A 13597-nucleotide genomic window follows, 5' to 3' on the forward strand; every position below is an offset into this window, starting at 1 on the left:
TGTGTGGGATGGCTCGGACACCTTGCCTTTAATAGACAAGGACACAAGCTCAGAGCTCAGTAGACTTGCCCCAGGTCTCAGATTAAATCAGCGCAGAGGTGGAAGTGAACACAGAGCCCTCAGACTGGCTGCCGTCCAGACAGCTACGAGGAGTAAAATCACAGCCTACTGTCTTTCAAAAGCCTCAACCAGGGCTGTCACCCTGCGGACGCTTGGCACTTACTGGAAAGTTGTATTAGACTTTCCTGTTGATTTTTTTTTTTCCATCCCATGAAGGAGTTACACAGTGAATTCCTTGTTGAGGATTAATCATTTTCCCTCTTGCCTATGACTGAGGCTGTTTCTCACGTCCTGCCCCTGGTTTCGCTTGTCCCAAGGATTTCATGTGACGGGCGGGACACTCCCCCAGCTCCCCCCAACCCCACCCGGAGCCTGCAGTCGGGACCAATGAAAGCCAAGGACCTCATCCACCCGGTGACTAAGAACTCAGAGTATTTAAGAGGCTGCAGGAATGAACTGAGAATTGCTTTTGCTTTCTCTACAGACGGGCACGCTTTCATCTGATCTGGGCCATCAGTGAGCCGCAGAGTGAAGGGGTGAAAAACTGAACTACACCACCATGTGCTACGGGAAATGCGCGCGATGCATCGGACACTCCCTGGTGTGGCTCGCTGTCCTCTGCATTGTAGCTAATATTCTGCTTTACTTTCCCAATGGGGAAACAAAGTACGCATCGGGAGACCATCTCAGCCGCTTTGTGTGGTTCTTCTCCGGCATCATAGGAGGGGGCGTGCTGGTAAGTCGTTCAGAATGATTTCAACCTTAAAAAAAAAATGCTCTCCTGTTAAACAAGCTGTTTTCATAGAAAAGTTTCTCTAAAGCGTATTTCCAAATTTAGGATTTTTGTTCATTCTTCTTTTGAAAGCAGATTATATGCAAGTTGAGACTTACGTATAGTGTATTCATTTGATTAGATGTTTTACAAAATCCCCTTTCAACAAAAAGTGAACTCCCTTTTTGCTAAACTCTCTTATTTTACAGCTTGAAACAGAAAATAGCTTTTAAATCAGATTTGAGAAACTAGAGTTTCTGGCACTGGAGCTGGCAGTCACTGAACATTTGCTCTGGGCTCTGGGGAGCTGGGAGGGGTAGGCTGGTTCTCTGTCTAAATCAATGGAATTTTGGATCTAAATTCTTTGCTGTTTATTCTCAGGTGTCTGTGACAGGGCAAAATAATGAATTGTGAGTGCATGGCTATTTAGAAAGAACTATAAATTTTCTCCTTTATGTAAGACTGGGGTGTGGCATTTAGGAAAAATCCTTCAGTTCACAGCAAATCAGTGTCTAAAGCTAATAGCGGAATGTATTTTTTTTCCCCAAAGTTTGCTTATAAGTGAAGTGAGAGGAATTTGCCTGCCAACCTGGGAGCTGAAAGTATTAGCCTTAACCACAGCATGGAAAAAATGTGGACAAACTTGAGTTTGCCACTTAGAAACGCTGGGATTGAGAATTTTGAAAGAATTGCTAACACCATAAGGAATATTTTTCTTAGTCAGATAAAGGATATTTAAACTTAATATACTACATCTGGCATGGCAACTCTACTTTGAATTTGAGCATTGCTATCCATGCTAACATAATGATTCGTCTTTAATACAACTTTGTGTTGGTTTATATTTCTTTTGATCTTGAACTCTAAGTATTTCAAACTTACCTTAAGAGCTTTATTGTGAAGCTACAACCGTGTGGTGGTATTTTCAAAGAAGCAGATCACATTTAGTATACACAGCTTTCATCTCTCCTGCTTATAAAAAAAGTTTCAGTTATTCTGTTAAAGATTTGTTGTTATCTTCTATGCTTTACAAGGGAAAACAAACAAAAACAAACAAACAGATTTAAAGACAGGGCTTAATAGTTTCGAACCAGAGTTTGTTTCTGAAACTACGTTGTGAACGCTTACGGGATAAACACATTCACAAGGAATTATTTTACTTCTCGCGCTGCGCCCTGACCCTACCTAATGTGAAACACTACATGAAAACAAGCGGATATTACACTGAGAGGTTGTTTTTCCTCCTCAGGGTTTTACATTCTTTGAGATTCTTGGTCCACCTAATCCAAAGACACTCAGCCGTGTCACAAAGAAAAATATTTTACCCAAAAATGCTTAGCCTGACTGACCCTTATGGGCCTGGGGAAAGACAGTGACTTCAGTCTGCCTGTTTTCTAACCAGATATTCCTGCCGGCATTCGTCTTCATCGGCCTGGAGCAGGATGACTGCTGTGGCTGCTGCGGCCACGAAAACTGCGGCAAGAGGTGCTCGGTAGGTCCTCCGGCTCCGGGGTTGGGGGGGTGGGGAGGGGGTTCCCGAGGCACAGCCGTGGACGCAACGCGCCTCACTCCCGGGGTTTCTCCTTTCCCTAGATGCTGTCTTCTATCCTGGCTGCTCTCGTTGGAATTACAGGATCTGGCTACTGCGTCATCGTGGCAGCGCTGGGCTTAGCGGAAGGACCAGTGTGCCTTGATAACACCGGCCAGTGGAACTACACCTTTGCCAACACGGAGGGGCAGTAAGTATTGTCCCCCATCCGGTGGCACATTCTTACCCACCACGTGTGTATAGTGCTAAACCCATCAAACGAAAAAGTATCAATCATCCAGTCATCTATCCACTCAACCTATTTTATTATTCTCACAGACTCAGGCACAATCTAGGCACTGGGTGTGGCAGGATGGAGGCTCTGTCCCTGACCTGGGGAAGCTTTTTAGTGGATTCACCCACTCAGTCCTCATGATAATCCCATGAGATGACTTCCACTGTTGCTCCCATTTTACAGATGAGGAAACAGAGGCACAGAGAGATGAAATAACTTATTCAAAGTCTCCCATTGCTAAGACATGGCAGTCAGGATTTGAACCCAGGCAGCCTGGCTGTAAAGTTTGTGCTTATATGGTGTGTATACTATGCCAGCACAATTGGCTGATTTTACTACTTTATAAGAAAGTATTAGGGGATCTGTGTATAATATGGATGAAAACTATATGAATTTAACCAAAGCTCAGGTAAATCCTACTACCCCCAACCCCCAAACATATGCACATATAGCATAATAACTATGCATAGCACACCCTTTATTTAAAATGACCAGGCTGTATAAGATAGGTCTTATTTATGACTTTAACATCAGGAAATTTAAGTGGCTCCATTGCTTTATGTTGGCATTCATGTCTTACCCATTACTGAGAAAAGAACAGAAGTAGCTGATAAAAACTGATGTACATAATCATAAATGAATGACATCCTGTTTTGGATTATGGACGGTTTAGTCATGAGATTCATGAGTGAAGATATATGAATAATGAATTTGAATTGCTCTTATATTTTCAAGGATGTTTGTCTCACCATGAATTATTTAGCACATAGTGAGGTCATGAGATCATGGATATAGAATTAGACCCGTGTTCAACCCCAGCTCTGCATTTACTCTCTCAGTAACCAAGAAAAAGTGAACTGAGCTTTCTGCACCTCTGTTATTCCGTCTGTAAAATCAAACCAATGGCAGTTGTCAGGAGGATTAATAAGATACTCTATGTAAGGTAGTTGTCGCAGAAGCTGACACATGGTGAGCATTGCCATTAACTGTCAGTGTTAACTATTAGTTTACAATGAGGACAGCTCAATAGTCACTTCTGAAGGAAAATCAACACTTACAGGAGTTTGAAATTTTGGTGTTCACAGTTGCTATTGATCGTGATTTTTCAGATCATACTTTTCATACTTTGTTCAGAACATACTGAATGGACCAGTAGAAACTGATTATTCATGTATGCACAAACATGCAAACTACTGCATAAACCCACCTTTAAAAAAGTTAAGATTAACGCAGCTGAAATCCGTGGAGAGGTGAGAGTATCACTAAATGCTTTTTAGAGCTGACTGTGAGCCCTTCCCTCCCGTGACCCACTCCAGCTTCTGCAAGAAGCGTCTATGTCATTCCTCATTTCCACTTGTCCAGAGATTTCAATATGGGAATAACAAGCCAGTGATTTTTTTCCTCAATAGCCAACTGGGGCCAAAGAATTTTTCCTTGAATTTTTCCCACTGTTCCTTGAAATTATGGATTTTTGTTCCACTTATATGTAGAAATACAGGACCAGAAACACAGACTTTTAATTTTTTTAAATCAATGAATTAAATTTCTGACTGGCTCAGTGAACCATTCTAAAGTTAGGTCTCTAATTCCCAGTCCCTTTAATCAGTTGTGGCAGGAAGAAGTGATAAGGAAAGAATTATAGCAGACCTCTTTGTGGAATTAAGTCAAGCCTAGATTTTCCCAGCTGATTGAATCCTATCTCATTAAGAATGAATACATATAATATATTCAAATAGTGACCCCAGTATGGTTTGCCAACATTTCACAAAGTGACAATGGATTGTTATTTATCATTTAATTACTTTTAAAATGTGTTACTTAGTGAATACTGGTCTAGGGGTTGGATATACAATAATGAGTAGGTCTGGTTCCTGCCTTATGGAGTTCAGAGCTGTGGAATAGACACATATGCAGCTGTTCTCTCTGGCCTAAGGAAGGTGTCCTTCCTCTGCGGCCCTTTGACACTGGGTTTACCTGATCAGTGAACTTGTCGAATTGACATTGCCTGCTAGTTCTTCTCTTAAGTTCTGTTCTTCCAGGACAGAGTCCATGCCATTATATCCCCAGCCTGGGCACCAGGTCTAACTCACACTGAGTGCTCGATAATCTTTGTGGAATTTTATGTTTTTCATTGCAACAAGAGCTGGGCTGAATTCTTCATTTTGTGGAATGACTTGGAGTGGAAAAATCTAAGTCACTGAGTGAATATATTTCATTTTTTCTGAATGACAAAACCCTGTACAAAAAGTAGGCTTATGAGACTTCCCCGTGGATGTGACCGTGTGTCAAAGTTTCTCTTTTTATCCCCAGCTACCTTCTGGATAGCTCCACATGGTCCCAGTGCAAGGAACCCAAGCACGTTGTGGAATGGAATGTCTCTCTGTTTTCTATCCTCTTGGCACTTGGTGGAATTGAATTTATCTTGTGTCTCATTCAAGTAATAAATGGACTGCTTGGAGGCATATGTGGCTATTGCTGCTCTCGCCAACAGGTAAGAAGCTGTGAGAAATGTCAAAGCCTGGCCCTCGGGTATTCAGTTACCACCAGGCATCATTGTGTTCATCATAGAGAGAAAGGGCAAAATCCCCCCTCAACCTACCAGCATTTATTCCTACATCGTCTTTGCAGCAAAATATTTACAGCACTCTGTTTTGCTCTCAGTAGTGAGCTTCCTTGAGTATGACTGTCACTGGGTTATCTTGGTTCTTTGTAGTTGCTCTCTGTATATAAGAAAATGTCACCCAGAGACAAAGTGTCCCCCTCAGGACCTAACCTAGTGCCCCTTTCACTACCCCTGCTCTGGCTGCAGAGACATGAAAGAAGTGCCTTCTCTTTGCTTGTTCTCATGCCCCTAAATGATGTACACAAATAATAGGCAACATCCATTGCACTAGGCATTGCGCTCAGCCTTGGTGTCAGATGAGCCTGTGACACGGAGATGAAGCAATGCTTCTAAAATCATTTCATCAGGAAGCAACAGGCTTCAAACCCTGGGTCATTTAATGCCACAGCACCTGCTCTTAACCTGTGCACAACAACACATGCTGTTCTGCTGGGTTTTCTGCGGTTCCTTCCTGATAAGGAGTCACAATAATGTCCCAACAGTTAAGCTTAGAGAATCACTAGCAGCCTTTGAATAGCAGTTCATTCAAAGCCTTTCACTGTGAAAGAAAACCAGGAAGCACTTGTTTCCTGGGGATATGATTTCGAAGAGAAATATGCATTTGTTAGCAGCCGGGAAAGTTCTTGTTCCTTTATTCCCCTAAAATACATATATCACTGAACTGATGGAAGTCCAGTTTGGGTCCAATTTCAAGGGCTTTGTTTTATGTCTTATTCTATAAAAGAGGATTAGGGAAACAATCCTTATTTAATTTGTATTTTCCTGACCATTTACTCTGCTGGCTCAAGGTTTCTGAACTTTCTTTGAAAATCAGGCAGAATCTAATGAAAACTAAAAAGCCCATTGCTACCGTGAAAAACTCAGCTGTAAATAAATGGAAACTTTCTATCATTTTTTGAGGGGAAGCTAAAATAAAAATCTAGTTTTCCTTATCAGGCCAGCACAGCAAGATTAATAATTGCCTTGGGGGCCTGCCAAATTTCCAAGAAAACAAGAGTGGGAAACCTTCAATATGGAGTTGTTTCCAGGCAGTATGGCTGGGGAGAGGCAGAGGAGAGTGCTCCTGGGATTACTGTAAAACAATCTATTTTTAGCCTTGAATTTCCTACAAGGCAGAGTTTAAATTAGGTGGAATTCAGCGCTTGTGCATTTTGGGGACAGGCATCATGTGTCAATGACCAAAATTGCTGTAGTGGTTTGGCAGAATGATACTCTCCTCTGAGTTCGGGGGAGTGGGGCGGACCAGTAGTCCCACTGGGTTTCCCATCTGAGTCTCAGTAGACATGGCTTCTTCCCAGACACTGCAGGGCAGATCTGTTACATTTGTTTGTAAGACAAAAGACTGTTTCAAAGAGCAAGCTTTTCAGTGTACCTGAGTCAAATCTGTAACCTGGAAGCATTTCATTCAAATGCTGAGCTGGCTCCAGTATAAAACTCCCATGGCATTAGCTCTTAAAACCCTGAGATTAAAAACCCACCCCGAGTATATTCAAGGCCAACCAAGCATTGTAAGCTGTGGTTTCCATGAACCCTTTCTGCAGCTTTCACTTGGGAAGGACAATGGTCTGGTTTGATTAAGTAACATTTTGTGAGCATCGTCTAAGCTCCCAGTGTTGTTCCCCAAACCGCTGCTGCAGCTGAGACCAGTCTGCTTTATGTTTGCTAAAAACAGGAATGTAAAGCACTGAAATGTCATTGTTGTTTGTTAAGCCTGAACAAAACCTGATGCATATTTCATTTTCATTACAGCAATACGACTGCTAAGAGAACCACTCCAAGACAGAACCACAATCTTCCTCGATGTCACTGTAATTTATATATTTTACTTGTATTAATTTGTAAAACTTTGTACTAGTGTATTATACGCCACATGTTCTACTTTTATAAGTGTGTATAAAGACTGGCATCCTCACGTGTTGTCAGTGTTCGAACGTAGCAATCAAACTTTTTTAGGAATTAGAAAATAAAACACACTCTGGAGGTAGTTTACTGACTGAGTGACAGTTCTCAGACTATCTGAGATAAACTCTGGTCTGAAGTAATGTTTTTGAGAAACATTACAAGGATAAAACCACATTCCAATGGCTATTGTATATATTTATATGTGCATGTGTTTATTAAATGAAAGATTTCTAGTTGCTTTTTGTAAGACCATGGAGGAGAAAATATGACCACCTGAAAAGATTTATTTTCTCACTGTTTATATGGTGTTTCCCAGTCATATGCCTGCAAATCTTTAGAAAGTGGCCTTTTGAACTGTTTCGTGTTCTGAAAGAGACAGATACTTCCCCAGAATCGGAGAACAGATTGCGAATGCTCGAAGCCAAACGAACGAGTCAGAACATGCGATACGGCGAGTTGTTACAGGGACTGCCAGACCCTACATTTTCCTAACACATGGGAAGCTCTTTGTCCTTCAAAGACAAGACTAAGGACCATGTATTTAAAAAGGGAAAGGCCTGGATAACTGGACAAGAAGAAAGATGGGAAATGGAATAAAGCAGTTGATCAGCATCATGGGAAAATGGGGGCGAAGGGGAGGGGGACCATGAGGAAATACTCCCTCCAAATTTGCTTGTTTTAAATACAACAGAATAAAGTATTCACTACCATTGTGTTGTTTAGTTTCATTGTCCTTTGTTTCAAGTTCCTCCTTTTTTTTTTTTTTTTTTTTTTTCAGTCTGCAGGTTGTACAGCCCCTATTGCTAAGGGCTTTGTTCTTCTGGCTTCTTTATTACACTTTCTCTTCTGCATCCTCTCCCTCCTTGTCTGCCCTCCTCAGCTGGCCATGCACTGACTTTGCTCTGCCGTCCCTTGGGGCCATCACTCTAGTTGGCAACTTTCCTTTCCACTGGGTGCTACAGACATCCGGCTCCTGGGGAAGGTCACAGACATTTTCTCTCTTGATGTTTTACATCTGTTGTACAGAGGGAGGCCCTCTCAAGTGACAGGATCCTCTGACCTAGTGGGGATTGTCTACAGACATTGTCTGCTTTTGACCGGCGCAACAGACAAGTGAGTTCACAAAGAAGTTCCCTAGGGGGAGGTATAGCTCAGGTAGAGCACGTGCCTAGCATGCATGGGGTCTTGGGTTCAATCCCTAGTACCTCCATTTAAATAAATAAGTAAATAAACCTAATTACTCCTCCGCAACCCCCCAAAAAAAGCTCCCCTACCTATGAGTTAGCAGAGCCCCTCCTGAGAGTGAGGTCTCCTAATTGAAGAGTTCTCATCTTTCTTGTGCCTCCATCAAAGCTTACAGACTCCGGTGAAGAATATTGTTTAAAATGCAAATAACAAAGGGCATAGGATGACAAAGTAAACCAATTTATCCGAATATTTAATTATAATATAGTTGTCTTGGTGGCCAGTTCCACCATGCCAACATCTGCAGACAGGAAAACAGGGATCACATGTGATCCAGCAGCGGGCTGATGAGTCGGGGATCTAAGAACTACTGTACTTTTGAAATATGATTCCAACTGAAATATTTTGAGGTATGTGCAACAATTTTCATGTGATATGAAGAGATAAGTAATTTTGTATTGTTGACCAAAGTATGGTCAGCATCGCTCACAGTGCTGTGATTTGCTGCATGCTGTCATAATAAAGGAAATACTAAATTTTCGTTAGAGGTTAATAAAAACAATGGCAAATTTTTTTTTCCCATCCAATTTAACCCCCTACCCTCCAGATATCTATCCATGGGCCTCTTAGGAGTTCTGGGACATCAGGTTAAGAACCCTTGCAACAGAGGATCCGAAAAAGAGGTATAATGACCAGTCATAAGCACTTTTTTCCTCCTAAAGCTATCCTCAGAAGAAAAGGTGGTAATAATTATTATCCATGATAGTACTAATAACTATTGAGTTCATCTCTGTGTCAATTACCATACTCAAGTTTCTATGCTGAAATCTTTCAATAGACCTAGAAGGAGGCACTTGTCTCCACTTAACAGAGTCAAAGATCAGAGAGGTTAAGTAGTCCCACAGAGGTTAAGGTTAAGCCCGAGGCTACCTCTTTAGCAAGTAAAAAAGCTATCATTGAACCCAGGTCAGTCTAACACAAAAACCCACTTCTCTCCTGGCCCCTCCACTCCTCTGCTGCTCTGCCCCGGTGCTGGGGTGTTGTCCCCACCAGCGCTGGAACTCAGACTCTCCACCCGCTGAACAGTGAGAGTCCCATTTGAGAGTCCCCTGTGACCCTCAATCGTTCCCTTTCCAGAGTCCAAATTTGAGAGACTCAAAGTCTACCCTAGTTTGTAAATCCCTTAACAGTAGACATTGCCACTGTCCGGAGGAAATAGCTGACACGAATTCCCTTCTGTCCTGGTTTATTTCTATTCATAGCTCACACCATTGGTCTGCAATATTCTAAACCCGTCAATTTGGCCGGGAATTTCCTCGGGGGTTGTACCGAGACGGCTCATTATCACCCGGCAACATAAAAACAAAAATTCCTGTAGAATCTGAATCACCTGAATAGCACACATGGCCTCAAGGTTAGATAATTCCCTCTGAGTGTCATTTTTACAGTAATTACCAAATTTTCCAATCACCCTTTACAGTAAAGAAAACTCTTGAATTGAGATCTAAGGAAACTGATGGAATGGTATCTTCACTACAATTTGGTTTTTGTATGTGTGTGAGGTCGCCTGGATTGTGTTTCCAGGCCTGGGATTTGGCGCAACTTTTCAGAAAAGCAACAACCTATAAAGTCTGCCCATCCTTTTGACCCAATATTTTTACTTTTAGAAAAATATTTTAAGAGAATCATCAAGTATGTTCAGTTTCCAGGGATAATTTTGGGAGCATTGTTTATACCAAATGAAATGACAAGAGCCTAAATGTCTGACAACGAGGAACTGGTTTGATAAAATGTAGTCAGCACAATAAAAAATTACGCATATTTATATTTATAACATATGTATATATACACTAAAAAGTAATTTGGATAAGATTCTGGGTGATTTTTGTTTTGATGCATTTTGCTTATCTATACTTACAGAAGTGTCTCCAATAAACACAGGTGACTTTTGGAGAGAAAACAAAAACAATAAAAGAAAGATTCAGTCCTCAAATCATTCAGGGAGTGTCCCGCAGTCTAAAGGAAACTCCCCAAGTGTATGAGAAAACCATTGTTCTTGTGGGTGAACAGAGGAGTCCTTCTACGGTAGAAACTGGAGAATAATTGTGTCTGCAATTAGGCAGAGGAATGGGCCAGGTGAGACGGGCAGGAACCACAGGCTAAAAATACTATGGAGAGGCAGTAATTCCCACTCTGTGTTTGGGAAATGTAGGGACATGGTATCTACTTAGTCTAACAACTAAATGATATTTTTATAAACATCAGATATGTATCTGTTTTTTTCACTTAAAAACTGATCGTAATGAAATATCTTTACTTTGAGCATTGGCCCTTTATCAGGGCATTTTGTAGCAAAGCCTGAATTTTTCTCATTTTACTTTTCTGAGTGGAGAGAAGGCTTAACAACAGAGTGGGTTTACAGGACTTGGCCCAGCCTGCTTTGTGAAAATGATCCAACGTGTCTTAACAAGGAGAGGAATTGAGTTACCCACCCTCGGCTGGTACAAACTGTTCCTCCTTCCCTTTTCACGTGAAATATTTTTGTGTGTGCATATTTGTCAATTTAGATACTTATTTTGATGACTCTGCAGTGACAGAAGTCTACTAGGCTTTTCTGGAGCTAGACTTCATGTTAATTTCTGGAAATGATCAATCAATCTCTCTTTTTCTTCCCCCCTCTCTCTCTCTTACACGCACACACTCACCACACAAACACACACACTTTTGTACTACATAGCATTTTAAAAGAACGACTACTGCAAATGAGACAATATGGGTGAATCTCAAGTAATGAGAATGGAAACCATCTATACTGTCCCTTCTCCCAATTTTATAGACACAACTCTGGATGTAATGTTGACTGATGTAGCTAAATCCTTAAAATAGAGAAAGAGGTGGTGAGTCCCCCTATGCCCTATTCCACACACTAGGTCTTTAAAGGAGAAACTCTAGTTCCCCAAGAGGGGCTATTTCAAGATGTTTATATTCACAAGTTGCATCCTGGGCATGGAAGATTCTGTGTGAAGTATTCCACTTGCTAATTCTCACCACAACCTTCTTTGTTACATGTGTACAAATAATCACTGATTCATGTGCACGGTTCAGGGCCAATTGCAATGACCCGTCATGTCTCAGATGTAGACAAAGCCTAGGATGGTTTGAAACCAAAACCAAGGTCACCAGGTTGGGCTCTCTCTGAATACCCAACTCCATGTTGTTTAAGGAAACCTGTTAACTAATATAGTCGTTCTAAAACTACAGTCAGCTCTCCCCATGATCTTTGACACCTATTACATTTTTAAACATTTAAAAAATCTTTTAAAAACCACTTTTCTTACAGGCAGTAAAATGCACAGAAAAATGTATAACTCAATAAGTTTTACATATGTTTATACACATGTCATCACCATGGAGATCAAAAGCCAGGACATGTCCAGCACCCAGAAACCTCTCTCAGGTCCACTCGCAGGCAACAGGCACCCCGCTACCACTACACTCCCCCAGAGTAACTACAGTTCTGATTTCCATTAGCATACGTTAGTTTTGCCTTTTCCTGAACTTAATATAAATTGATTCATAAAGCATGTTCTCTTTTGTGTCTGGTTTTTCTCACTAAACATTAAGCTATTGAATGCTGGCTCCAGAAATACTACCGGAATAATCTGTTTGTAAGACAAAACTGGGTGTATTGCTTCCTGCTGTCGGGGGGAACACCACCGTGAAGGAGTTTTGGTAGCGTGTCGGAGAGGGAGGGAAAAAGTTGAATTTGAGATTTTGATTCTGGTTTAAGGTGAGTCTTTTGATGGGAGAGCTTCAACAGGATTAATAAGGATTATGATATCTTTTAGGATTGATGGGAACAGCAAAGCAAGGATTTTGAGGTGAGAGGTGCAAAGACCCTCAAGATGTAAACTGTTGATGTTTCTATTGAAGAGATGTCTTTCCAGAAGTTCTGATAATGAACAATAAAGTTATTTTCCTGGGCAACAGCATCCCGGAGTAGTAAAGCTATGATAGCAAAGACTGTGGAATGATCACATCACAACAGACAGTGAGCCTTGGAGCGGTTTATGGTTTCAGTCCTCTGTGTCCAAGCTGAGGGGGATGGTTTCAGTTTGCAATGTTTTTGAAAGTCATGTGTGTTGTCTCATACGGCAGTAGTTTACTCATTTCATTTGCTGTATAGTGTTCCATTGTTTGAATATACCACAGTGTGTTTACCCATAGTTCTATGAATGGATATTTAGGTTGTTTCCAGGAAACACGTTTCTATGATCATTCTTGTACGTGGTTTTTGGTGCATATAAGAACCTATTAATGTAGGTTTGTTTGGTTTTACCTTGTTAAGGATTCAAACTACCAATGGAGATTCTTTTGTTGTGCTTTAGTTAGCATCTCATTGGCCTAGCAATCCCGCCAGGGGATTGTCAGTCACTCACTGTTCAATATTTCTGGACTGCACGTTGTGTGCCCTGCACTGCACAGGGTGCTGAAGACACAGCCGACAACAAGATTTTCCAAACTCCAGGAGGCAGAGCCTTGACTGTGCTGCTCACTCTGCATCCCCAGCTCGTAGAGTAGAGCCTGGCATGTAGCAGGTGCTCGTGATCAGGGGTCAGCAAGCTATGGCTCACGGGCCAGTCTGCTCTGCTGTCTGTTTTTGTGACTAGAGTCATGGGAACACAGCCACGCTCACTTGCTTACATACTGTCTATGGGTGCTTTTCAGGTACAATGGCAGAACTGAGCAGTTGGGACAGTGAACATATCTGTCCCACAAAGCCTTAAATATTTACTATCTGGCCCTTTAAAGAAAGAGTTTGCTGAACTTTAGCTTAGCTGGCCATTTGCCTAGCTAAAAATGGATACTTCTATTATAATGGAAAAAGAGAAGAATGGGTATTTTTGTTATTTTTAAGCTTATTATGAAAATTTTTGAAAAATTTGTTAAGAAACAGAGAGAAAAAAGTGAATCTGACTTGCCTACCACGCAGCTGAGAAAGTGGACATTAGGGGGTGCATCAGTTTACTAGGGCTGCCGCAACCAAGCACCACGAACCGGGCAGCTTAGAACAGCAGAAACTACCGTCTCACAGTTCTGGAGGCCAGAAGTTTGATATCAAGGGGCCAGCAGGGTCCTGCTCCCTCTGAAGGGCTGCTCTGGGCCTCTAACCTGGCTTCTGGTAGCCTCAGGCACTTCCGGGCTTGTGCAAGGCCTTCTTCTCCCTGTGTC

General features: G+C 41.6%; 1 protein-coding gene across 1 annotated transcript; it reads left to right on the top strand.

Annotated features, from left to right (window-relative positions):
• Nucleotides 1-484: 484 nt before the first annotated feature.
• On the top strand, nt 485-7890 carry TM4SF1 (transmembrane 4 L six family member 1). The gene is made up of 5 exons (XM_014561362.2): nt 485-796; nt 2235-2324; nt 2426-2571; nt 4966-5146; nt 7028-7890. The coding sequence occupies exons 1-5, from the start codon at nt 620-622 to the stop codon at nt 7040-7042; spliced, it is 609 nt and encodes a 202-aa protein (XP_014416848.1). The 5' UTR covers nt 485-619; the 3' UTR covers nt 7043-7890.
• Nucleotides 7891-13597: the final 5707 nt, after the last annotated feature.

This window comes from Camelus ferus, chromosome 1 (assembly GCF_009834535.1).
Source record: "Camelus ferus isolate YT-003-E chromosome 1, BCGSAC_Cfer_1.0, whole genome shotgun sequence".
In the NCBI taxonomy this organism is placed as follows: domain Eukaryota; kingdom Metazoa; phylum Chordata; class Mammalia; order Artiodactyla; family Camelidae; genus Camelus; species Camelus ferus.

Coding starts and splice junctions, on each gene's coding strand:
- TM4SF1 (XM_014561362.2), top strand. CDS start 620: ATGTGCTACGGGAAATGCGCGCGATGCATCGGACACTCCCTGGTGTGG. Junction 797..2,234: donor TCATAGGAGGGGGCGTGCTG/GTAAGTCGTTCA, acceptor TTTTCTAACCAG/ATATTCCTGCCGGCATTCGT. Junction 2,572..4,965: donor TTTGCCAACACGGAGGGGCA/GTAAGTATTGTC, acceptor TTTTATCCCCAG/CTACCTTCTGGATAGCTCCA.